Source organism: Camelus bactrianus, chromosome 13, assembly GCF_048773025.1.
Source record: "Camelus bactrianus isolate YW-2024 breed Bactrian camel chromosome 13, ASM4877302v1, whole genome shotgun sequence".
Lineage (NCBI taxonomy): Eukaryota > Metazoa > Chordata > Mammalia > Artiodactyla > Camelidae > Camelus > Camelus bactrianus.
In genome coordinates, this window is record NC_133551.1 from 64,762,338 (window position 1) to 64,789,517 (window position 27,180).

Below are 27,180 nucleotides of genomic sequence, written 5' to 3' on the forward strand. Positions count from 1 at the left end.
AAAGTCTGTGGAATCCTGTTTAAAATATGTGTGTATGTGTATTTCTACTATGTTTTCTTCATTCTATACTTTTCTGAACCAGTTTGGGTTATACCACATATGTACAGAAAAAGAGTACTTTTTTTTTTCATAGGAAACCACTTTAAAAGTATAATTGCCTTGAAGTTCTTTCTAAATCAGGTTATACAAATCTGCTTTACTATTTTTTTGTGGTTGCATTATGTATCACCATAAAGACACACTAAATTGGAGTTTTGATAATTTAGTCAACCTTTAAAAGATAATAAATTCCCTAATTGTGTCTGAGGATAAACTTTTTGATGTAAGTTTTTATAACCTCAGAGAAAATTTAACAGCCTATTCAGAAAGAAAGTTAATTTTTACATTGTGACCTGTTTTCTCTGGTAGTAAGTATATTAAAGCAATGTAATCTTTTATATTAAAGCAATGTAATCTTTTCTTGGGATTAGTCAAAGCTCAGTAAGAGGTGAAGGATGAAGTTTAAAAAATCCACTTTGAGGTTATAGAAATTATGGAGTTTGGATGAGACAGATCTGGTTTCATATCTTGGCCTCATTCACCAGCTGCAGTGACCCTGGGTGTATTAATTTCTCTTATTCTCAGTTTATTATGTAAAACACATAAAGCAAAGAAGGATGCTTTATCCTTACATCAAAAGAAGCCCCTGGCTTTATTACGCTTAATAAAGTTACCTTGCCAATGGGAGTAGAAACAAATGTATTCCTTTGGAAACTTGAAGATGATTTTCTGGGTAATGAACCATATAGATACATACATGTAGTTCATTAATTATCTACTGGGGACAGCTGAAGCAGTGCAAACTAGAACCACAAATGGAATAAGGGGTAGAGTGGGGAGAAAGGTCCCGGAATGCTGGAGGAGGGGCTCCTGAGATTGAGGGTCACTGTCCTCTGGGCCTTCCTGTGATCTGAGGAGAAGAAGGTGATATGACTAGTACCCTGCTTATTGTCTTCTGGGATTTTTAAGGATCATGGGTTCGGGGTGTTCGTAGTAGCAATAAGAAACCAATTGGATATTGATTGGAGGTGGTTTTCCAATTGAAAAGTAGATTGCTTTACTATTAACTGTTGGTCTCTAACTTAAGAGAATGGGACTGAAAAGGTTGGGCGCAACCTTAAAAATACCATTTCTTTTCAGGATGATTTTAGTAACATAATAGAATCAAATGGGAGAAAAATATTCTGCAGGAAATTGTGGCATTGGAATGTAGGTGGAGGTGAAATGCTGTTGAACAACCCCTGCGGTGGCACAGGGACTCCAGGATCGCTGGAAGCCCTTTTACTGCTTACTTCGCTGCTGGCAGGAAGAAAGACCTAGATTATGGACGAAGGAATGGCTGGCTCCTTTAGAATTAGATGAAGTTTAAGGCTTTTTTGGAGATTTTGAAACTAAGGGAAGAGAATTATAGCACTTTATTTTGTTTTTGGTGGGAGGTAATTAGTTTTATATATTCATTTATTTTTTTGAATGGAGGTACTGGGGCTTGAACCCAGGACCTCGTGCATGCTAAACATGTACTCTACCACTGAGCTATACCTTCCCCCCGAGAATTATAGCACTTTAGAAAGGAAGGAAAAGAGGCCCTACAAATTTTTTCTTACATTTAAGAAAGGGGAGATCAATTTTTGTTGGGTATATTTTGATGCCTCCCCCCCCCCCTTTTTTTTTTTTTCAACTCAGGGGAGTTATGCATATCTGAAAATGAAAGAAGACTTGTTTCTAAAGAGGCCTGGAGCAAACTGCAGCAGTACTTTCCAAAGGCTCCTGAGTTCCCAAGTTACAAAGAATGCTGTTCACAGTGCAAGGTACTGAATGCTGTACTGACATCTGTGGAAATGACATGCCACCTCCCTGGATTGACTTCCCAGGAGATTTAACACTGTGCTTTTGATGGGGGTGTAGGGAGGAGGCATGTCCTGTGCTGTCAGCAGGAGACGGTTGATTGCTTCCTGTTTCACTCTTTTTCAGATTTTAGAGAGAGAAGGGGAAGAAAATGAAGCCTTACATAAGATGATTGCAAATGAGCAAAAGACTTCTCTCCCAAATTTGTTCCAGGACAAAAACAGACCGTGTCTCAGTAACTGGCCAGAGGTATAATGATTCCCACAAAGGACAGAATTCACCTCACCTTTTTAAGGCCCCAGTGAACTATTTCACAATAACCCAGAGCTTCTCTAATTCTCATTACATGAAGTATAGTTCTCTAACCAGGGAGATTTTACTCTAGCTTGTGATTTCTTGGTGGAGGACTATATTTCAGTTTTAGTTATGAAACTTAAATAGGAAAGCATTTTTGGAATGTTTATGGAAACATTTTTCCCTATAGGATTTAGGTTAAGAATGCAGTGAATTAATGTATGCTTTTATTTGATTTTTATATTCTAGTACACAGATGTCCTCTACATTCATAGGTGTATACATCTATCAAAATTCATCAAATTGTACATCTGAAATATGTATAGTTTACTATATAGAAATTATACCGCAATAAAGTTGTTTTTTAAAAAATGCAGTGAATTAATGGATACTTTTATCTGATCTTTCTATTCTAGGACACAGATGTCCTCTACATTGTGTCACAGTTTTTTGTAGAAGAATGGCGGAAATTTGTTAGGTAAAACCCCACAGTTTCTATTTCCTTTTTTGTTGTTCATTCTAATATTTTTAAGAATTCGTGGATTCTGATCGTGGTACCTTACTTTTACTAGCATATACTGAAAACTTTATCTTCTGATAATTTAAATGAATAATCTTGAGAAACACATTTAATTAGTAATATTCTTTTAAATGTATGTAATTTTAAAATAGTCATCTTAAAGACCTTCACTGTAGTTCTGTAATAGTGAAGTATATCGATCCTCTCTGTCTCATTTGAATAGAAAACCTACAAGATGTAGTCCTGTGTCATCGGTCGGAAACAGTGCTCTTCTGTGTCCCCACGGGGGACTCATGTTTACATTTGCTTCCATGACCAAAGAAGATTCTAAACTGTGAGTTTCTTTTCTTCATGTGATTTTTGTTTCTAATGGTTAATAGAATGTGTTTAGGAAATTTCTTGACTGACATAAACAATCTTTTAAGAATCTGGGCTTTTGTTGAATTGTGGGGTGTTTTCCTTTGATATTCCGTACCAGATTGAGAACACTTGTCTTTTTTAAAAAAGGAAAGAAAGAAATAAAAGACTGCTTTTCCACAAAAAGCCAAGAGGCTGCCCGAGTCTACCTTGTTCTTTGTTTCTTCTTCTTCCTGGAGCCCTGCTTTCTCCTTCTAAGCTGCTGGTAACCAGGACAGTGTCTCTAGGTGGCACCACACAACATTTATCCTTCTGCAGCTAATTTCTTTACTCAGCTTAGACTCTTGAGATTCAGCCATGCTGATTCATGTAGCTCTGGTCTATTTAGTTTGATGGCTGTGAGAGCTTTTTTCTATATGAGAAAAGACACTGTTCCTTGTTGATGAGTCTTTTCCTTCTTAATTTCCTTGTATTAAATATTGGTTTTGATAATTTTGGATTATGTTCTTTTAATTTCCATGTGTCTTAAAGCATGTTGTGTTTTTTTGCACAGTATAGCTCTCATATGGCCCAGTGAGTGGCAAATGATACAAAAGCTCTTTGTTGTGGATCATGTAATTAAAATCACGAGAACGGAAGTGGGAGATGCAGACTCTTCAGAAACACAGTATATTTCTGAACCTAGTAAGTTTTCATACTGTTCTTGGTTTGTGTAGTTAAAAGTTGACATTTTTAAGGGGGGAGGAAAGTGTATACCAATATTGTATTCTCTGCTTTATAACATTAAAGATCATGTGGTGGTCCAACCAAATACTGCCAAGGTAGGAACTATCATATAGTTGTGTGTGTTTGTTGACAGTAAACGGATTTAATTATTATTATTGTTACTAATATTATTATCATCATCATACAGTAGTATACAAGAATTAACAAAATATGTGGAATAGTTTGATAGATATTCACTGGTTACTTTGATATGCATTTTTAGATCTTTCATTCTTTGGCAGTAATTCCTCAGCTACTGCTGTTTTATTTAATTTTTTTTTTTTTTTAGAACTCTGTCCAGAATGTAGAGAAGGCTTATTGTGTCAACAGCAGAGGGACCTGCGTGAATACACTCAAGCCACCATCTATGTCCATAAAGTTGTGGATAATAAAAAGGTAACAATCCCTCTTGTGGCCGTGACTGGTAATGATCAAGTCTACTTTTTGATTTGCTGTTAGATTTTCACTGAAGACTGTCTAAGCTTGCTCTCGCCCCATCCCTCACTGCCACCCACCAGCCATTGGGCCTGAGTTGAAATTGGACCAGAATTAAAAACAAATACCTAGAAGATTTATGTAGATTTAGTCCATTTTTAATTTGATACACAAATAACTTATTGACTGTCAGCTCTGTGCTAGGAATGGTCTTGGTGCTAGGGATCAGTGGTGAAGAAGGCAGACAAGGTACCTGCCCTCAAGAATATTTGTACGTAGTGAGGAAGATCAAAAATAAACCCATAACTATTTACAGTAACCAAGACATGGAAACAACCTAAATGTCCATTGACAGATGACTGGATGATGAGGTTGTGGTATATTTATATAACGGAATATACTCAGCCGTAAAAAATAATAAATTAATGCCATTTGCAGCAACATGGATCTACCTGAAGATTGTCATTCTAAGTGAAGTAAACCAGAAAGAGAGAAAAATATCATATGATATTACTTAACGTGGAATCTAAAAAAAAAGACGAACTTATTTACAAAACAGACTTAGAGACATAGAAAATAAACTTATGGTTAGGCGGGGTGGTGGGAACGGATAAATTAGGAGTTTGAGATTTGCAGATACTAATTACTATATATAAAGTAGATGAACAAGTTTTTGCTGTATAGCACAGGCAACTATATTCAATATCTTATAGTAACCTACAGTGAAGAAATATGAAAATGAATATATGTATATACATGTATGACTGAACTATTATTCTGCACAGCATAAATTGACACAACATTGTAAACTGACTGTACATCAACACATAAAAAAATCTTTGAAAAAGAAAAAGAGGAATAAACCCATAAATTCATAAGATGATTTCATGTAGAAACAAGTGTTTTGAAGGAAGTCTAGCAGGATAACGTGAGGCACTGAGAGAGATGGAGGTGGCAGTGGTAGACAGGGAGAAATTGGGAAAATGCCTCGGAGGAGGAGTTGTTTTACCTGGGCGTTAACTGTCAGATCCAGCCTGTGACACCTAGTCCAGACCAAAGCATAAGCCTAATGTACTCACGCAATAGAGTGTGTTGGAGCACCACTGTCCAGTGGAACTTTTCTGCAGTGATGGAGATGTTCTGTTTCTACACTGTACACTATGGTAGCCACTAGCTACATGTGACTGGAGCATTTGAGATGTGGCAACAGTGCGTGAGGAATTTTTAATTGATTTAAATTTAGATAACCACGTGTGGCCTCTGGCTACCGTAGTGGACAGGACTGGTTTAGAGAAAAGTTTCTTCCAAGGAAAGATAGTGATGTGTGATTAGGGACCAAGTTTTATTTTAAGGATTTGGGATCTTTTGGTGTGCATGTTAGCTACTGGAGGGTTTCAAGCAAGTTCATGGTGTGATCTCAATTATGCTTTGAACAGGTCAGCCCGGCAGTTGTGTTTGGAATTGGTGAGGGCATAACAGGAATAAGGGAGGTCAATTTAGAGCTTCTTGCATTGGTTGATCTAAAGGATTGGTGAAGTAGGCAGGTATGGGTATATTTTGGGAGCAGAGGTATTCCTCTGGATTGTTTTTGGAGCATTTTTACTATATTAGGGATGGCTCTTAGGTAGATTCTGACTCAGATCTCTGGATATCTCATTAATTTGATTCCATGGTTTTGGAATTAAAATTCTTTTTTTAGGGGGAGGTAATTAGTTTTACTTATTTATTTGATGAAAGTACTGAGGATTGAACCCAGGACCTTATGCATGCTAGGCATGCAGTCTATTGCTGAGCTAGACCTTCCCCTAGGTAAAATAGAATACATTTTATTTGATGGTAGTTACCAAACACATCATTATAGAAGGATAACTTAAAAATTATTCTGTGTATTCTGTTATGTTCTGCCCCTCTTATTTGGTTGCTCTAATGGTCTAGGGTTCTGCTTCACAAGTTGAATAAAGGGCTCCATTTTCTAATTTGCTGAGTATAAATGTCTCAATTTTTCCCCTAGGATTTTCTTAATGCGTGTATATGTTGGTATCTAGTATAAAATAGTATCCAATTTAGCTAAAATTTTATTATTTATTTTTAGTTTAATATCAGTATTTCATTCATTCTTCATTTTTCTCAGTCTTAAGGAGCATTGGGGCTCCTATATATACTTGAAAAGTCTTGAGCTAGAGAAAATGTAGAGCAACTTAGAACTTCCGCAAAATAACATCATTATAAAATCTGATCATAACTATTCTGTGCAGACTGCTTACATTTATGGTGAATACATTAAATATAAGAATAACTCATAGGATAAAAACTAACATGTTAAAAGAGCACAGGAAACAGAGAATCTTTATCCTCTGTCTGGTCTTTTATCCTACCATTGATAAAGGTGTCTCTCCTGTTGATAAAGGTGGCCTGCACAGCTTGTCTTCCTGGTGTCTGACCTACTTCTCTTTCTGTCTTACTGGCATATTCAGGTGATGAAGGATTCAGCTCCGGAGCTGAATGTGAGTAGTTCTGAGACAGAGGAGGATAAGGAAGAAGCCAAACCGGATGGAGAAAAAGATCCGGATTTTAATCAAGTACGTGTTGAAGCTGCTCTTCATTGTTACATATTTTGCTGTTCTGAAAGCAGTGTCTCCAGCCCCTGGACATCGCTCCGTAGCCTGTGTAGGATGTTGGTTCTCAGCACCCTTGTTTTTCCTCTTTCTTTAGCTGGGTAGCATACTGTAGCTATCCTGATCTCTCATGAAAAGCCATGGACTACATGACTCCAGAATTAATATATTTCATACTTAACAAAAGGATAAAATACACTGCAATGATGAAATTTTTAGCTGGAAAGACTAAAACAAGACCCATAAACTTGGTTTGTTTCTTAATCATGGAATCTTTAAGTATGAAAAAATTATTAGCCTCAGATTCCCTCGTTACAAACAAAATAAACAATAGCCTTAATAATGGAATTTATAGGAGATTTTTGATCTCTAATTAAAGGTGTTAGTCAAATGACTAGATCAGATTTTGTTTTTCATTTTTCATGTGATGAACATAAATTCTTCTATTAAATTGCCTATTTTCTGTGTATTCTGTTAACGTTCTACCCCTCTGATTTGGTTGCTGAATTATATTATGCGTGTTCATAGTGACATTGGAGAAAATTGTCTTAAGAACAGGAAATGTGTTTGGTTGATATTTGGTATAGGTAAGTTCGGCTTCTCAAAAAGTCACACCATTTTATTCCAGGGAATTCTGGATTTAAATTTGTGAAATTTCTATTCTAATTAGAGTTTAGTTTTAACAGAGGAGATATTTGTTTTCTTTCTTTACTGCTAAAATATAGTGTAGTCAACTTATGGTTAATATCCTCCCTGAAGGAATAAAAGTGTTATAATGGCCATCTGCTCTATCTGTTACAGAGCAGAGATATCTGGGTTTGTTGGCCTGTCTGTACACACTGATACTGTTCCTTCATTTTCAACATTGATTAAGAAAGTCTGAAAAGCCCTCTTGACTTGAATCTTGGTCTCCCTGAGGTAAATGTTACTTGTAGTTTCCCAACTGGTATAAAGAGATATGTCAGCATTTGTTTTTCATGGCTTGTTGGATCTCGCAAAATGTTGGCTTTGAAACACCCCCATGAAAGAACAGTCATGCACTTTCAAGCACCACCCACCCTGCTGACGGTGATCAGCCACAGATTTGTATTTCAGTCCCTCAGTACTGGAGGACCCCTTTGTCTCAGTGCTAAGCAGATCGATACATTTCATAGGGATGCAGGTTTTCAGTTTTGTGGGAGGTATTTTCCTATAATAAATAATGCTCTTATTAAAACCTGTGTACATGTATGCCTTCTGTTCCTTCGGATGGTTTTTGATATTATTGAGTTAAATAATAGACCTTGAATAGGAATTTGCAAACATAGCTTTGCTGCCTTTAAGTTGTTTCACATCAGCTTTTTTCATGTCGTCATCTCCTGTACAGTCCATTTTTCAAGTCACAGATTTACAAACTAGTATTTGCTTTTTCAGTTGGTATGTTAAAAGGTATCTGTGTGTGTGTGTGTCCCCATCCATCCCAAGTTAGGACTCCATTCTCTTTCATTTCCTTGTTTTAAGTTTTGTCTCTTGACAGTATGGTTTAATAATCAGATGGGAGTCTGTTGTTTTGATAAACTTTGTAATTACTTTGCAAAGCTTCATATATGTTCTTACTGTCTGTAGTTTCTGTCATTTCAAGCCTTACTTTTGAGCCTAAGAGTTATTTAGAAAACTATTTCAAAAACATTATCAAGTGATTTAGATTCTGGGGAAGCTAATGTTTTTGAATATGTAGTTCTGTTCACTGGTGTCACAACCACAGCAACTTTTAAAAAATGGATGTGGTAGTATTCTCCTTAGTTGTGGGTGATGAGATTCCACATTTACAAATATGGTGGAGAATATTTGTTGAGGAACATTGTTTTTTATGCTTTAATTATTTTTTATACTTAAAATTTTTTTCTGTCTTCCTTGTTATTTTTTGGGTGTTGTAAAAGTCTAGAATGTTTGAAATATTTTTGTTTTTCAATAAAGAAGCATTACCTTCCTTTTTGAAAAGAGTAGATGGTCCCAGAAGAATATCAAGCCTTTTCCCAACATCAGCCTCCTTAAACCTTTTCTTTGTAATAGTTTGCAGTATCTCAATATATAGCTTCTGCAATTGCTGTTTTAAATCCCTGTAATGTCAACTGATGCATTTCTGTTTGTCCTTAATGGAGATGAACAAATCCCCTTTCCTCTTTTCTCTAAGCTAGATCAACCCAGTTCCTTTGACTTTGACCTTATCCACAATTTAGATTAATAATGCACCCAGTATTCGATATTACTTAGGTAATTGAAAGCCTTCTAAAACCAGTGGGTTGGTTTTTGTCAGATAAGTTGGATTTAAATTCTATGGATTTTTAAAAAAATAGTAATTCTGGGAAAAGCTTTTAGACCTATTTAAAATCACAGTCATTTAAAAAAAATCTTGTTTAATGCTCAGCGCTTTGTTATTTGGTTGTGTTTTCTATTTGTAATGTAAAATTGTAGGTTGTTTAGATATTTTCCCTTCTGTTCCTAATTGTGAAATTTAGGTCCAGTTTCACCTTTGAATAGTCAAGATTGAGAAAAATGTTTTATCAACTTTGTTTTTGTTTTGTTTTGTTGTTGTTTTGAAGTCCTTTGTTGACCTGTGTGCTTCTTTAGTGCTGAATCTAGCCTTGTGCAGCACCTAGCCAGTCGACTGTCACCCTGAACACATGCTCTTCTGAGTTTACCTCTTGATCCTCTCTGCTGTGTAAATCTCTGGAGCTCCATTGACAATGAATATGTGGCATCTGTGTCCATAAATGACCCCTAAACCAGCCTGGTTATGCACAGCTGGCACTCAGTGACAACCACAGAAGCCAGAGCCAGGGCTTGAGGGTTGCCTCATCCAGACTTAATTAAACCAGGGGAAAAGATTATTTTTAAAATCCTGTTTCATTCATTCCCTGGCCTGGTTAGCAGGAGAATCTTGACTGTTTATTAACCTTCTTGATGAGGCATTTGTTGGAGTATTGTAGAAAGACATTTGGTCCTTATCCATTATTTTTTCTTAAACCTAGTACAGTATTATTACGTACCCATATGGATGCCTGTACTTTTTGCTGAACCGTCTTTAGTTAAATTGTGTCCATCGTGGCATTTTACCTCTAAATTCTTAAACCAGCATACCAGCAAGGACAGTATCCTATTACCCATACTGAGATCTCTGCAGCTATCCCAAATATGTCTTGAACAAATTCTAACCTCTCCACCCAGCATACAGTCAAGATGTGCACTGTTTTGTACCACTCTACACTGTAGTCATCTCCATCCTGCCTCCCAACCTTTTCTTGTTTTCTTGTAGATTATCCCGCATTTTGGATTCATCTGATTGCCTCTTTATGTCACTGGTTTTAAATTATTTCCTTTCCCTGTATTTTCTGTAAATTGGAACTTGGGACTAAATGTTTGAGATTCAGTCTAACAAATATTTTTTGCAAGAGTGTTTCATAGGCAAAGCTATGTATTTTGTGATTGTGTCAAGAGGCACAATGTCCTGTCCTGGTTTTAGTTAAGCTAAATTTGGTGTCTTGATTAAGGTACTGTCTGTCATTTTAAAGCTCTCAGAAGTTTGTAGTTTCTGTGTCCTTTACAAAAAAGGAGAGAAAATATTTAATACAAACAAATTAGGATTCAGGGTTTTTTAATGAATAAAATTGAGTAATATTAAAAATTTTCAGTTTATCAGAACGTGTTTTTCTGATTTGAGGTCAAACTTATCATTTTGCTTTTAAATGTCCTTTTTATACTACACACATTTTTAAATCCTAGAGCTTACATGCAGTTAGAAGTGTATTTCATTTATTCTTTTTAAAAATTTCATGTGAGCTTACTAGGAACCTACTTTGAGTTCCTAGTTGTCGTTGTTGCCTATTTTTTTTTAATCTTTAAAAAAATCATTTTATTATATTTTGAGGTTTTCTTTTTTTCTTTCTATCTTTTCTTCCCTTCCCCTTAACCAAGGCACTGGGAATTGAACCCAGGACCTTGTGCATGCTGGGTATGCGTTCTATCAGTGAGTTGTACCCCTTCCACCCCCGCCCAATTCATTGTTGACACTGAATCTCAAATGGTTAAGGGACTGATAGGTAAGCTGCTTTTGCCTGTCTGATGAACTTTATGAGCAGGGGTCACAGTATCGATAATTTCAGTTCTTCCTTTTTTTTCCGGATCTTTATTGTAGAGCAATGGAGGAACAAAGCGGCAAAAGATATCCCATCAAAATTATATAGCCTATCAAAAGCAAGTTATTCGACGGAGTATGCGGCATAGAAAAGTTCGTGGTGAAAAAGCACTTCTTGTTTCTGCTAATCAAACATTAAAAGAATTGAAAATTCAGGTGAGGAAAATACAACATTTGCTTAAGTATGCTCTGTACGTGGAGGACCTTTGCAAGTTCCTGCTTTCTGCCTATGTTTCTATATGTATCTGTGTTTTCTATCAGGGCTGAGCCTTTAAACCGCTATCTGCTCAATAGTGTTGGGCCACTGAGAGAGGTCTTTTTTGGGGGGGAGTAATTAGGGCTTTAAAATTTTTATTATTTGTTTGTTTTGTTGAAGTACAGTCAATTACAGTGTGTCAATGTCTGGTGTACAGCACAATGTTTCAGTCATGCATATATATATACATATATTCATTTTCATATTTTTTCCATTAAAGGTGATTGCAAGATATTGAACATAGTTCCCCGTGCTATACAAAAGGAACTTTCTTAAAGTCTATTTTTATATATAGTTGCTAACATTTATAAATCTCAAATTCCCAACCCCTTTCCCCAGTAACCATAAGATTGTTTACTAAGCCTATGAGTTTTTCTGTTTCGTAGATGAGTTCAGAGTGTGTCCCCCCCCCCTTTTTTTTTTTTTTAAGATTTCACATATGAGTGATCTCATATGGTATTTTTCTTTCTTTCTGGCTAACTTAGGATGATGATCTGTAGGTCCATCCGTGTTGCTGCAAATGGCATTATTTTATTCTTTTTTATGGCAGAGTAGTATTCCATTGTATAAATATGCCACAGCTTCTTTATCCAGTCATCTATTGATGGACATTTAGGTTGGTTCCATGTCTTGGCTATTGTATATAATGGCTGCTATGAACACTGGGGTGTATGTGGAGGTACTGGGGATTGAACCTAGGACCTTGTGTATGCTAAGCACGTACTCTACTACTGAGCTATACCCTCCTGCTGAGAGAGGTCATTTTTGATTTTAGAATAATGCCTGCAGGGTCCCTAAATTTCTTTCTTTAGAAAGACTTAAAGTTTTCAAGATTAGCCAAGAATCTTTCTATGCAGGTTCTGAGTAGCTTTCCAATAATAATGAGAAATACTGAGATCCATTTAATCTATTGCACATCAAGAAGTTTCTTTTCAAAGGGTCATTTTAAGAATGCCTTTTTTTTTTTTTTAAGGGGTAGAGATAATTAGGTTTATTTATTTACTTATTTTTAAAGTGGAAGTATTGGGGATTGAACCCAGGACCTTGTGCATGCTAAGCAGGCACTGTATCACTGAGCTATCCCCTCCCCTCAAAGGTTCATTTTAGATCATTCTCTCTCCATTCCCCCTCCCCTAAGAGCTGATACTACTGCTCTTTGCACATCAACCCAGTGCGTGCAATGCAGGCATTGTGAAAACACTTCACGATATTGTTTCTCGGTAGTAATACTAAAGGACTATAAATGAGTATGCCAATGGTATGTCTCAAAAGCCAGGAAAAAGAGGCTGATAAATTCAAGATGTCCATGAAAAAAATCTGGCCCTTTATCTGTTTTAGTCACTGATACAGATCCCAAAAGTTGACCGAATTTCCCTCTTTGCTACTTTCATGTGGCATAGTTTACTGGATCTGCATTTTTTTCTTTTTGCTGATATTTATCATTGTAATTGAGGCAAAAGTACAGGCTTTCTTTGAGTGTGTTATATGTTCCAGATTTTCCTGGGAACGGTATTTCCCTTGTTTGAACCCACGGCTCTGAAAATAAACGTGTTGGTGTAATATCTTTACTCCGTTATTGTAGCTTTTTACACCCGAGAAAGCTTGTTTCTATCGCTGGCTTTCTGTCTGTCAGTGGTAAACCTCGAACATTCAAAACCGTTGAATTACAAAGAGAGTCCCTGTGGATAAAGGCATTTTCAAAGCCTGTAGCTGCTTTTATTGTGGACTGCTGTTTTTGAAGAATAAATCAAAAGTCAGCCAAAATAACCTCTATCTAGAAGCATGTTACCTGCACAAATGAGTTATTAGAAGGCAGCAGCTGTTCACAAGAAAACCCCCAGGTGTGCTATTCTTGCACGGCTTCTTTGCAGTGGGCTTCCTCTCATCTCCCACCCTTGCTTCAGGGATCACCATGATCCAGGCAGTCAAAAGAAAGGGCAGTGAAATGTAATTTCCCTTCACTGCACTGTGGTGGTAGCTTTGAAGCTCCTACTAGATGGGACCTTTTAGCCCAGCAGCCTGGGCACTGCTACAGTGTGTTCTGAGCATGCATGTGATCCTCAGGTGGGTGACTCTTTACATAAAGTATCTCTTTCATGTTTCACGGAGCCTTTCCTCTAGGGGAAACCTTTGGAAAACTAATGTTTTATTCTACATATAACCGTTTTATAGTTGTTTAAAACCTTAATTGGTGAAGTATTAATTCATCCACCTATGAGATCATAAAGTAAATGAAGTACAGTTTATCCATCTCCTCTTGCAGAAGATGCTCAGTATTTTAATTGTATTATTTCATTTTCCCAAAGCTAGATTCTGAATAGGTGGTATTGCTTGCCTTAAAAAGGAGGACATTTTCCTTATTTCATTTCATTTCCTTATTTCCTTATTGCATTTCCCTATTTCTGCCACATACATGGCCTACAGGAGCATAGAGCTGCTCATCTGTAGGAACAGGGTTTTCACTGATCTTTTTTTTTTTTTTTTATCCTATTTATAATGCTTCATTTAATTTTAAATCTTTGGGGGGGTAATTAGGTTTTTATTTATTTTTTTCTTCTTGGAGGTGCTGGGGATTGAACCCAGGACCTTGTGTATTTTAGGCACACACTCTACCACTAGACTATACCCTCCCCCTTTCATTGGTTCCCTTATGCTCTGTGGATCAATGGTGCTGCAGTCACTTTGTTAAACAGAACTATAGAATGTTAATTCTACTCCAGCATTCTCCTAGCACTTACGATTTATGAATTACCATACCACAGGCCTCCATGCCTTTGATCAGCCTGTTCTCTCATTCTGAAATAGCGTTTTTTTCCTTACCAGTAGGCACTTGTTCATCTTTCACAGCGTCTCCTCTCCAAACCCTGTCTTGGCCTCCAGTTGTACAGCTGACCATTCCTTCCTTTGTGCTTCGCTAGATCCCATATGTACCTTCTGCCACCATCTTCACTGCTTAGTTTTGTCCTCACCCTTACGGCCCCTTCCCGGGTGGGATACTCACTTTTATATTTCCAATATCTAGCACAGTATTTAACACGTGGTAAGTACATCTTCATTAGTTGTTGAGTGAATTTTAAATGTCCTTGTCTGTGTGCTCAAAATATAGTGTGAGCATCAGCCCTTCAGTGATGGTACTCCAGTCTTGAGGTATTTACTGTCAGTTCAGTCTCATAGGGAGGCGTAGAGACCATATACATCACATTTAGGCTTGAGAACAAGTGTTTCCTACAGCCCAGCAGCTATGGCATCGCCCACTTTAAGTTGGTGTCAGACACCTCTACTGTAACTGCTTCGTGGGTCTCATTCAGTAACCTGGGGCTGGTTGCCTCTGCCCGATGCCCACGTGCTGGGCTGGCTTTGGCAGAACTGTCCCGTACGTACTCCTCACTCAGCAGAAACAGGCTTATTGTTTCATAGGCAGTTCATTGATGACGTCAGCACACTTCAGCCGCAGATCCCTGTTTAATCGACCTCTGCTTGCTTCGCAGGGGCTGATGTCCTTCTGAGAAGTTCAGTTACGATTCTGACCTAATAGTTGGGGAGGAAGCCTGTGTTGTTATCCTTGTTCTTACTTATCTGTGTGCTGTTAATTCAAATCACTCTACTGGTCACGGTCTTCCCAGCTTGGAAAGCTCTTGGGCCCTATTATATACACACGTTGGTTGAGGGCTGCTTGTTTTGTCTTTCCAGAGTAGAGGAATAGAGTGCATAAAAACGTAGGACGGTTCCCAAATAACATCATGGATATTGGGTAATGAAAGATACATGCAATAGAATATATCCAGTGAGTATGTAATTATGAAGCATAATAAAATGAATACTCTTGAACTCACCCTCCAAGCGAAGAATCAGTACATATCATTGAACATACCTGTGCGTGGCTCTCTGAGTCCAACTCCTTGTCCCCCGGTGGTAATTTCAACATGGACATGAGAAAGAGTAAAAAATTTTCTTAATTTGAGAAAAAAGTTTAGATATTATCCGTTGTAGTCTTTTTGAATGTATTTAATTTTTAACACTTGGCTAGAACTGGGGTGGCGTATGTGTTCCCTAACCTTAAGAATTTAATATTTTTGTTCCTAGAGGCAAGACTTATTCTAAGAATATAGGAGAGTCCCAAGGGCTGAATTACATAGTCCAGGCTGTTTGCTAAGGGAATCAAAATAAGAGTCCAGATAGCCTGCTGGTTAATTTAAAGATGGTTTTATGAAAGAATTTGGGGTTGACTTGATATTAAAAGGATGTGGAGCCTGGGCTAGTTGGAGCGAGAGTGATGGCCTCGCCCAAGCCTTATAACCAAAGGAGCTGTCAGCCCAGTCCCACCTTCTGCCCCTTTGATTTCTCCATACCCCCACCCATGGAGAGGTTGTATTGTGCTGAACAAAGGGACCTGCGGGTGTAATTGTTGCCTTATTCTCTACCAGACCTCCTAAGGCTGTTCCCAGATATATTGGGATTATAGTCCCAATAGGAATGTAGCAAGTGGGCTGACTGCAAACAGTGATATCTTTTGTATTCTGAATTCTCTTTTTTTCTTTATTGGAGTCTATGCATTATTTATTCAAATAGAGTGTAAGTCCCAGTATTTGGCTTTATTCAGACTTTGTTTCTTTTATATTGGCACAGATCATGCATGCGTTTTCAGTTGCTCCTTTTGACCAGAATCTGTCAATTGATGGAAAGATTTTAAGTGATGACTGTGCCACCCTTGGCACGCTTGGTGTCATTCCTGAATCTGTCATTTTGTTAAAGGTAGGTAACCGCTCTTTACTTGAGGGATTCTAGAAAGTTTTAATGACACACACCCAAACATGCAGCGGTGGTTAAACTGCCTCGGGTCCTCAGCAGGCTGTGGTAATAAGCCACTGGCCTCTGGATTCTTCATCTCTGGCTGAGCCACAGGAGACTTAGACGGGGTCATGACCTCATTGGGTCATGTGTGGTTTTCATAATTCTTGTTTAAAATAATAGATCCAGGTCCCATCCCTAACTTCTGGATCAACAAATTGCTTAATCATACTTCTACTATTAAAGCATCCCTGCCTTTCCTCTCAGCTCAAAAGTACCAGCTAGTCAAGCTAGGAAACAAACAGATACAACACTCATTGGTTGCCTTATGGGATTCATTTCCAGCGTATGGAAACTGGCTTTGGGTGGAATGGATTTAGGAGCAGTGGGAAGGTGTATTTTAGAAAGTAGGGGCTTCTGAGACTTTGTCACAGGAAAAGAATCATTGAACCAGCCTCATTAGCTGTATCCTACCCTCCCTAAGGTTTTGATTCCATTAACTTTCGTTTGCCTCTTTGTTTTTTGGTGGCTAGAAGGCTTACCATTGCATCATGTGGTAGGATATTTGTCAGGGTTTTGAACTGTGAAATATGTTCTTCATACCATAGAGCTTTGATTCTGGTCAAAGTTAGGCCCCAGAAATGATGATGCGGACCCACATCTACCCCTGCATGCACACACACCCACCTTGTTCTGCTACCTTCCCCCACCCTCTGTTTGCTTTTCTTGGAACTGTACGTTCTGTGGAATTATTTTGAAAACTTACTTGCTTTGCTGAATCTTTAGGACCCTATCTAAAATCCTAGAAACAGCCTGTATTATTAACGGGTTTGTACTTCCAATCCGATGGGCAACTAGGGTGCACGCTGGTCATTGGCCTCTTTACTCTTGCAACTAATCCCACCACCAGCTTGGACTCTGCACTGGCTTCCGCACTAAAAAGGACACGGGTGTTTTGTTCTTGGTGGTTGCGAAGGAATGAGAATGTATTTTTAACTTAATTGGCATTTTTAGAGGACCGTTCTGACTTTTTATTTCTACCTAACTTAATGCTGTCACCACTGGCATCTTAACGCACATCAGTTAACTGACATTTAGTAACCTCAGGGTATCTGAACATTTCTGCATCTAAAGGTGTTTGAGGAGAAGGAAAACAATGCCACATCCAATGTGTGGTTTTGAGGGTGATGAATCTAGACCCCTCATTGACGGGGCATCATCCTTTGTTAATCTGGGACACCGCTGGCTGTGGCTTGAACCCTTTTTTCTGCCGGACAGTGTTTGTATTTGTGTCTTGGAGCAACACACTGCTCTTCTCCTGGGCCACCCTTCAGTGTGAGGAGGATGGGACGTGCTCCTCCTCCTGGCTCCCACTCCTTTGTGGTTTTGAATTGTCTTCATTTGTTTTCTAGGCTGATGAACCAATTGCAGATTATGCTGCAATGGATGATGTCATGCAAGGTAAAGACCAGTTTGTTTCAGGAATTTGTTGACTAACTTGTTCAAAGAAGGTGGGATTATAGTTATTATGTAGACTACAGTATTTTTACTTATAACCTTGAAAAAAGCTTCCATATATTGTTAAGGTAGGTAGAGTCTTAGATCCAAGATCATTATTGATCTTAGGAGATCATAGAATCTCTGATAATTTAGAAAGTGGAAAGCAGAGAGAACAGTAATTATCTAGTTTACCCAAGGAAATTGAAATAAATGTATGGCTGCTGATGGAAGAAGTAAACAAGAAACAAGGCTAATTGAAATCACAGAGCCTTAGACAGGTACACGGGAATTGGAGGCCCCAGGTGCCTCTGAAAGGAATAAACCTAAAGAAAAGTTGGAAACTGTATAAGGAGTTAGCTTACCACCCCGCAGATCTTCACAGCCTCTCCCTTTACGTCCATGTCACTGCCTCTTCTCAACCTGCACCTCCGATAGGCTAAAATTAGAGTATGTGTTTCAGCTCTTTAAAGAAATAAAACTAGAAAGATGAGAATGAGGCCTGTTATGCACCAAATAGGGAGACCACCCCCCAACCCTTTGTTCAGTTATCAGTAGCGCATCTCTTACCTCCCACACCGAAAGGAAGAGATTTTCCTCTGGGGAAACTGGGGCAGTTCAAGAAACTAACTTACAAATATATATATACATACATATGTGTGTGTGTGTATTTTGTTTTTAAGTGGTTCATCTCCCAGTGCCCTTCAGTGAAGCCCACCACTGCCCACCAGACAGAATTTTCAGGCATCTTTTTAGTACCTCACACTTAGACAGGCAGAAATGTGCAGCCAGAGAGCACCAGACAGTTCAGCAAAGAGCATGGAACTAAAAGATGTCAGGCTGACTTTTTATTTCTACCTAACTTAATGCCGTCACCACTGGCATCCTAACTGGAAAAAGGAACCCAGAGGAAATAGACACACAGGGAGCATAAAAAAGCTTACAAATTAATTATAAGTAATATGGAAAGAGCAGACAAATTAGGGTCTGTATTTAGGGAACATTTGGAGAACGGAAAAAAACAGTCAGAAAAACAAACTAATGTAGCAATGCCTCCATGATTCTGAGGAAAAGTGAGTTCCAAGTTAGAACTGTGTAACACAACAGACTGTTTGCTACTCACACACTTGATGGCTCCTTGAACACACGTAAGACCTCAGAAAATTTCCGTCATGCACCATGTGCCAGCATACTCTGGGAGGGTCTGCTCTTGTTAAACATGAGAGTAAATCCATAAAGAAGTCAACAGTGGAACCGGAAAACGGGGATCCGTCATAGGAGTAGATCCTTAGAAGATGGTGAAAGGAAATTCCAGGACAGAAGCTCTGCAGCAAGCAGTGAACTCAGCGCATCCAGATTGGAGCGGTGGGATGCAGGCTTTGGCAAAGGATGTCCCCAGGGAAGAGTCGAAGTGAAAGATGACTGTCTTGAGGTTCACAGGTCTTCTAAGAGTTTACAGAGGAATTGGAGATGGTACAGAGAAAAATGAAACACATAAATAATGCAGCAGTTACCAACCCCAGAAAGACACAGTCATACCAGACAAGAACCATAACCAAGGATTTGAATGCTAAGCAGTAGTAATGTAGTTTAAAAAGGTAAACATTGGAGATTGGCTTTAAAACAACAACAAAAAAAATCACTGTCAGGAGGATGGGCTAGGGGGCAGGTGTATATAAGAGGTGGTAGAAGAACTAAATTTTTATCTTTCAGGGAGGAAGTTATTAAATATTATCTAAAATTATGAATTAGCAATATAAATATGTTATTTAGAAATAAAGAGTTTAAATACCAGAAGAACTGGCTACAGGGGTGCAAAGTGGTTCCATGTAGAAAATGGGAGTGAAAGGAGGATGGGGGAGAGGGGGTCTGCCGCAAGGCTTTCTCCAGGCCCCCCTTGGAATCATGTGGAATGTTGGCTCTAGTTATGACTTTTGTTCTCCCAGTATCTGACTTCTTAGACGATGCATATGTGTTGCTTTGATAAAAATAAAAACAGAGAAAGAATGTCATCCGGTTATTATCTGTAACTTCAAAAGTAATCGTTATAGGTGAATAAGGGAATTAAAAGTTACTTTGAACTTTTCGTCTTCAGGCATTGAAGTGAACTTATTTCTCTCTGTAGTGACAATCTTTTCAATTTAGAATTCTTTTTTCCCCCCTCCAGTGTGTATGCCAGAAGAAGGGTTTAAAGGTAAGTTACATTTGTCATGTTTTGTTCATGAATGTCAGAGTCACATTGTAATTTTCTATTAAAGTGAAGCCTATAATTCAGTTTCAAAATTTAATTCAATCTGAGTCTCGTGACTGAAATTAATTTTGGTTAAATGCATTTTTCATTCAAGCTTCTTCATTATCTGTTTCAGCGTTCAGGCCTCAGATAGGGCCAGTTTGTTAGACTTCTACTGCCAGATGCCCAGTCTGCTTTTTTTTGCTCATTTCGGGGGAAAGTTGGGGATTTGGCCAGTGGCATTTTGATTTTTATACTTAATTTTTTTCCAGTTCCTCCTATCAGTCCCATCTCACAGCAAAACAATTTGTGTGTAACTGATAAGAATTCAGGGAGAAGAATTTGCTAAATTGTATCAGGTTCTGCAGAAAGCTTTTCGTTCATCTATTTAGAGTTAAGGCATTTCTTGGATTATCACTTAGGATGGATAAACGGCACTGCCTCATACTACATCTTGGCCATTATAGTTGTGCACACAATCGAGTCCAGACCTTTGATATTTACAGATTTAACTGTTGCCATTTTGATTCTTTGTGGCCTAGTCCAGAAGTCCACGGCACATTGTGATTTTGCGAAAGAATGAGTTTGAATCAAATACTAGGAGTTCAGTGCTAAAGCGAACAAGTGAGCCAAGACACTGGCCTAAATAAAGCCTCCCTGTCAGTGTGGCTTACTTGTCTACACATTCCCACTATAAAGAAACTCCTGGTGTGGTTAGAACAAAAGAAAGGAAAGAAAAAAAATTATGAGAAATGGCCATCAAATGAAAGCATGAATAAAATCTGGTTAACTTGCGTGGAGATAACGCGTAGGAACCGCATGGCTTTCAAGCAGAAACGTCCTTTCACTGAAAGCCTGGCGTCTGCTGATGCTTCCTCTTATCCTTCCACGTCAAGGGGCTGCTGTGCTTGTTTATTAGGTTGGATATTCCCTGTTGGTGATGCATTCTTGGCAGATGGAATTCATGAATTCTTAACTTGTAGTTCACAACTGTGCCTCCACGTGTGTTTCTTTTCCCAGGTACTGGGCTGCTTGGACATTAATATTTTGAACACTTGCTGACTGCTAAGAAATGACCAGAAGGGAAGAGGAGTTTGACATGTTAGGGCATTAAAGCAAAGGTGGATTTAAGAATTAAGCTATTACATGACTCTTCCAAAAGGCAGAAAACCATTCAAAAGTGACTGTCCCAAAATGCCTTATGTCAAATAAAGCAGATTGCACTGAAGGATATCAGACTTGAAGGAAATGTTTCAAATTTTATATTTAACGGGGGTGGTGGGAGGGAAGGGGGCAAGTAAAGACTGAAAGTTTTAGTAGCAGTATCAGTAAATCATGTTTACATATGAGATTTATAGTCATGGGAGGGAATAAAGTTCTGTTATATTTCCTTGCTCGAGTTTCGTACCAGAAGCATTGGTCCATAAAGGATTTGTATCCCAGTAGACAGGACGACATTCTGCTCTGAACTAAAAGTGATTCTTTAGAGACATAACCTGCTTACCTACCACTACCTGTCTTTGATTCATATTTTACTTTCAATAAAGCATGAAAGTGAAGAACTTGCCATAATTGTGGAAAAGTGTCTTCAGATTAGAGTCCTCTCTGTGTCGGCTCCAGTGCATCTGCCTCACATGTTGCCCGGTGGTCTCTTAGTGTTGAGTAAAGGAGGGGTGCACCTGCATATCTCCTGCAATAAGCCAAGGGATGGTGTCTCATTTTTTGTGTCTCCAAAAGCTTTTTATTTTCATGCATTTCAGAAAGAATGACGAATGTTTATTACATGCGATAGCACCCTTCTCCAGTTCTGCTGTTATTCAAATACACCCTGCACTTTTGAGAAATCTGATCACCTTATCAGAAGAGCAAAATGGCTTGAAATACATTTGGGTAACATAAGGCTTTTATATAAAATTTATTCCTCCCACCCTGCAAGGCCACCATGTCCTGGATCTCCCTTCTCTTTTGAAAGCATTCTTTGGAAATGCCCAGAAAGGATCTTTTAGATCATACTATTTTAAAAGGGGGGGAAAAAACCATATATGTTTGGGGGTGCCATCTTATCCAGCTCAGGATTATTGTTGATAAGCAGCACATAACCATAGCAATATACTTAAGAATATTGAGGGGTTTTTAAATGGAATTGAAGACTGGAGGGTTTTTTGCCGTATGTTGTATGTACATGTTTGTGGCAGAGATGCTGACTCTGGTGTCTCTCTTGCTAACACTTTTTTTAGCCCTGGGTTTATGCTTGGTTCCCCCAACTCCAAACCCTCCCTGTCCCTTTTCTGAAAATTTAAACTCAAATACTGGTTGGAGGAGGCAGGGTTCAATTTGAAGACTAGTAACCTTGGCAGCCTCCCTTTTGAATAGCTCTTTTTATTAGAATAATTTTGGCTGTTTGGTAAAATTACAACTTCTTCCTTATGTTTCTCTGTGTTTACAGTGTCTTCAGTCTGTGCCCCTAAGGAGGCGCAGGGTGTTTTTAATGAGTCTGCTTAGAAGAGTGAGCTGCATACAAACCATCCTAAGGTCCCCCCTTGAGGTCAGCATAGGGAATCATGAATAGCTAATCCTGATTTTTATTTTTATTAAATTTTTTTTATTTTTCTAATCCTAATTCTTTAGATCTCAGTCTACCCACACCCTTTCCAAAAAAAAAAAAAAAAAGCCAGAACATAAAATAACACACCAAGCAACTTAGTCTTTCTCAGGCTAAAGATGTAACACATCCACTTAATCCTTGATGCAGCTACTTCCCTTTCCCCAGGAAGAATCTGAGATATTTTTCCCACTTTGCTGTTAATAACAGTTTTAAAACATATTACTTGAGTGTTTTCCCCTCATGGAATGGTGCAGAGTAACAGCATGTGATAATTCTTTGAGGCTGACAGCCCAGTCTCAGTACTGCCTCCTTTATTAACTGCCCAGCAGGTGGGCGTGGGGTGGGCCCTGGGGGAGCAGCTGCTGCTCCAGGAATCGGCCCTCAGAGCCCAGCCGTTTTCTTCCTCCTGCCCTCACAGCGTAAGCTCAAACTACCAACACTACTCAGAATGTTGTCTGTGGCCCCAGAGCACTAGCAGCATGTCAGAGCTTCATTAGAAATACAGGAGCTCAGGCCCCCAGACTCACAGAGTTGAGATCTGCATCTATAGGCCAGGTCACCCCTGTGCTCTGAGAGGTTGGGAAGCCTTAGAGTGGGACCTCTTCCCTCCCATAGTCAGTTACACAGCAATGTATACCTGCTATAGGTGGCCTGCATCACCACCCTCTCCACTTTGTACAGGGGAAACAGGTGCAACATGTAACCTAAAATCCTTGCTTTTTCTGTGTATTTATAAATAGATGGAGATTGGTTGTTTTCTGAGCTGTGACCACGTGAAATGCAGAGACTCCTATCAATTTTTTTGTGTCGTTTATGTGTACTTTTTTATATTAGACAAGTCTTCTGTGGAAGGTATAATGAAGTTTGAAGTTACGTCCATCTGCCACATCTGCCACCCCCCCCCCCCATATTTCTGTCCATTCATCAATCTCGAGCTAATGCGGACAACATACCACCTTGGTACAGGTTCTGTTAACCTGAAATATAGGTTTCCACTTGAATGTCTTCATTCCTTGGTGGAATAATTATCTTTCTGCGTATTAATGAACTTTATTGTTAAGAATCACAGTTACCTTTGTGTCAAATTAAAAAGAAATGAATGTCCCTTTGTTTCCATGGAGTCGTAATCCAGAGTGAATTTTCTATTACTTTAAACGTACTGTTGGTTCGTCTGTATGGTCATGGGCTTGTTGACCAGACTCGGGTTAATAATTGAAGCTAATGCTGGGATTGAGTAACCCGTTTTAAATACCCAAAGGATGATTTGTCTCTGTCCAAACAAACTGCTGAGGTGGAATGAGCACCAGAGCCTGTCTTTCCTGTTACAGAATCACGCAGGAGTGTCACATCCTTTCTCTCTGGCGTTTGAGTTTGTTTGGTGGCGTTACAAGGGACCAGGAACAGGGTTCAGTCTGATAAATAGCCAGGATTTTCATTTTAAGAAAATTCTCACCGTTTTGCCAACACCCTGCACACTGACCCCCAACTCGGATGCAGCGTTTTGTCGCCAGCTGCCTTTCTGATTCTGAAGGCAAGCAGTTCGCCACCCTCAAAACCCAGACATTGCATAGATGCCAACATTAGCTGGGGTCTGATAACCAACATTATTGGAATTCTTTATTCATCAAAATACAAGTTCCAGATATTCATAAAATGGTGCCACTTTGTATGATAGATACTTCACTGAGCAACAGCTTTGTGCCGAGTCCCGGGCGCCAAGGAGGGAAACACAGAAGCCAACCTCTCCGTCTCACACATCCCACACAGTTGTGGTTTTTCCCCAAGTCTGGCTGGTGAGTTAGTTGGGCTGAGGGGTCCTCTAGCTGTTCAGAGAGCATGTACGTGTGTAGGTGAGTACTGAAAGGGCAAGCTTGGTAAGTTGGGTCACCTGTGTTCCGGGTAATTTCACCATTTACCTTGTAACTAGGGAAAGTTACTTAGCTTCGCTTCTTTGTCTTAGCTCCCTTATCTCTTAGAACAGGGCAGTATTTGCTGCCTTGTTTACCCTCCCACACTCAGGAGCAAGCAATAAAAAATATTGTTGGGGTGAAATGCTTTGTATGATTTTTTTTTTTTAAATTAGACTCTAGCCTTTGTGAGGAAATTCTGTGAAATCTTTTCCCTGAGTCTTTAGAAAGGTCTTCTAACGACATAGCCAAGCTGTCTGGAACCTCCCACTCTGAGAATTTTAGGATGTACCTTATGCTGGACACCCTTAGACTTAAAATGATGGCTGCAGAGGTGTTCAGTCTTCTGTTACATAAATATTTCTTGGCCCCCAAGGAAAGTGAAACTAATGTCCAGACAATGAGCCACCTTGATTCTGCTTCTTTTTTGCAGGGTCGTATTGAAAGATATTTGAAACACGTTTAGAATACTGGTTGAAGATTTGTCTTTGTGATAGGCAGGTCTTGCCCCAGAGGGGCAGTTTCCGGTGTTTTGATTGTCATTGCCAAGAATATCAGGAACAGGTGCCGGGAGCCTGGGAGGCAGGCACCGGGCATCGTGAAGCAAAGCAGGAGACTGGCCAGTGCTTCAGGCTACTTCCTGATCTGAGAGTCGTGTTTTTCATTCTTCATGTACTTCTTGAGGCCCAGTGAATAATATTGTTCAAGAGTAGAGTGCGTGGAACAGGTGTTTCTTGTGCTTCCCCTTCCCCAGCAAGTCAACCACATGACCAGTTTTATGAAATGAATGCAGTGTACTGCCATCCATGTCACATTCAGCACTTTAAATGCATACGTTTCAGACAAGGTGGTGACATTTCTTCATGTGATAAGAGTTAAGTATCTCTTCTGAACCTCATTAGGTTTGGGGAAGAGGGAGGTTGCAGAATTCCTCTTGTGAATCAAGTCGTCTTTGCAGCTTGCCGGAAGTCGCCTGGTGACATTGTTCTGCCTTTAGAATTGGAACCTGCACCAGCTCATTACTGGACTGAGCCTTTGCTGTGTCCTACTCAGCGCAGACACCACCACAATCCCCAAATAAATGGATGTTGTTGCCAAATGGGCTCCATCCACAAGCACCAGTGACACGTGGGCTCTTCTCCGGCTGTGTTTTCACACTTTCCCTTTCATGAGGCTGTCTGATTTCCCCCGAAGTTAGTTCCGAGAGTTTGTCCAACATAATTACAGTATTGCTCTCTAATAGAGGGCATCATCTGTTTGCCCCCATTATGCTTAAAGGGGGGAAAAAAGTGCTTTCAAGGATTTGGCTGAGACTGTAGGCTCAGGCCTTTGAAGTGAAATTGCTCTTGGTCAGGGAGGGAACCAGCAGCTGGAGTGGCAGCTTGAATTCCAGATCTGCCTTAGTGCTGCCAGGCAAGGCAGGCCCTGGGCCACAGGAAGTGGGGGACACACCCCAAGGAAGCCAGAAGGTCTGAGCCGCCGCTGCCCGGTTGAATCCTTGCCGTCTGGCATGTGGGCCTCTGCTTGTTTGGCTCTTGGTCTCCCCTCCCCCTATTCTAGTGTATTTGTATTTGTAACCCAGGGAACACTGAACTGCTACCAGCTCTCTTTATGATCCTGGACAAGTGTGTTCCCCTTTGGGCCTCTAAAAGGAGTTTGGATGTGTAGAAATTGTTAAGGACAAACTAGGTGGAAGGAGGCAGGGAGGCTGCATCTCTTCAGCTCCACTCCCATACCCACCCACTCCCTTGAAGTTCCCCGGTGTGCACTTGGGAAACTGCCTACCTGGATCACCTCTAAGGACTTCCTCGTTTTATCAGTATGTGAGTCACTTTGACTGGTTGGTTTGGAGTTTTTGCTGCATCTTCTCTCCCAGTTGTAGCACGCACTGGTTCTGGGTGAAAGAGGCTTCAAGCCGTGCTAAACTGTCTAGAATTCTGGGACTAGAGTAAATTATTTATTTTTGTCTTAACTGGGAGCTGGAGTTAGGGCTGTGCTGGATATTCTGACTGCACCTAAAACAACTCCAAATCCCAGAAAATGAATTAGCCTAATTAGTGTGAGACTGTTCTAGCTCCCTGAGGGCAGGGGCTCTGGCCATCTTTTTCATCCTGTCTCCCACAGTGTGTCACATAAAATGCGTTCTCAGCAAGGAATAATAGATGAACACCAGAATCCACTGGAAGCTCCTGCCCAGCAAGATTTCTGAGAGTTTTCTGTTACTTTCGTGTGAGCAGTGCTATCCCCACTTTTGGGCTTGTCTCCTTTGTCTTCAAAATGGGGACTTCTTGGCTGTGTTCACAGTGTCATCCAAGAGTGGGTCCCCCAGTGTTACATTCTCTCTGCTGTATCTCCAGCATCAGCATGGCAGCCCACCCAGACACTGAGGCCTCAGGTTCTTGACAGATACGTTCTGGAGCTGATACCCAGTCCTTATCCAGTCACCAGAATGGACCTACCTTCCAGCTATTCTTGCAGCCCACACTCCTCTTTACCAGCCCCTCCCAGACCTGACTCAGTGTTCTGTAAACAACATACTTTGGGGACCTACCACTTGGGTTTTCTCCCTCTGCCTTTTCCACTGGGTGGTCCCCATCCCCATCCTTCTCCTTGTTGATCTGGCCAGGGAGGGGTGAGCAGAGACAGGAGAGTTATTTCCAAAAGGCATCGTTCCCATTTTTGGACTCCTGCTTGCATTATTCCAAGTTTACTGTTGTGCCACCCCCGTTTTCATTCTCCACCCTTCTTAGATGTCAGATTTTTTGAAACCAGCTTTCTTTTTACAGCAATTGGGAGGGAGGGCAGGGGTGGTGGCTTGGTCGCAATGTATTAAGCGTTTGGAAAAGAAAAGGC

At 39.7% G+C, this 27,180-nt stretch overlaps 1 protein-coding gene across 4 annotated transcripts in view; it reads left to right on the forward strand.

The window, feature by feature from the left end:
- USP48 (ubiquitin specific peptidase 48) overlaps positions 1-21,387 on the forward strand; it is a 73,706-nt gene extending 52,319 nt beyond the window's left edge. For all 4 annotated transcript variants that reach the window (XM_010957410.3, XM_045518449.2, XM_045518448.2 and 1 more), the window contains exons 16-27: positions 1,723-1,847; positions 2,011-2,133; positions 2,595-2,656; positions 2,922-3,032; positions 3,609-3,739; positions 4,110-4,216; positions 6,730-6,834; positions 11,045-11,200; positions 15,927-16,052; positions 17,501-17,549; positions 19,753-19,779; positions 20,836-21,387. In XM_010957410.3, coding sequence (XP_010955712.2) covers positions 1,723-1,847; positions 2,011-2,133; positions 2,595-2,656; positions 2,922-3,032; positions 3,609-3,739; positions 4,110-4,216; positions 6,730-6,834; positions 11,045-11,200; positions 15,927-16,052; positions 17,501-17,549; positions 19,753-19,779; positions 20,836-20,858 — 1,145 coding nt within the window. In that variant the 3' untranslated portion in view covers positions 20,859-21,387. The remainder of the gene's footprint in view (positions 1-1,722; positions 1,848-2,010; positions 2,134-2,594; positions 2,657-2,921; positions 3,033-3,608; positions 3,740-4,109; positions 4,217-6,729; positions 6,835-11,044; positions 11,201-15,926; positions 16,053-17,500; positions 17,550-19,752; positions 19,780-20,835) is intronic.
- Positions 21,388-27,180: the final 5,793 nt, after the last annotated feature.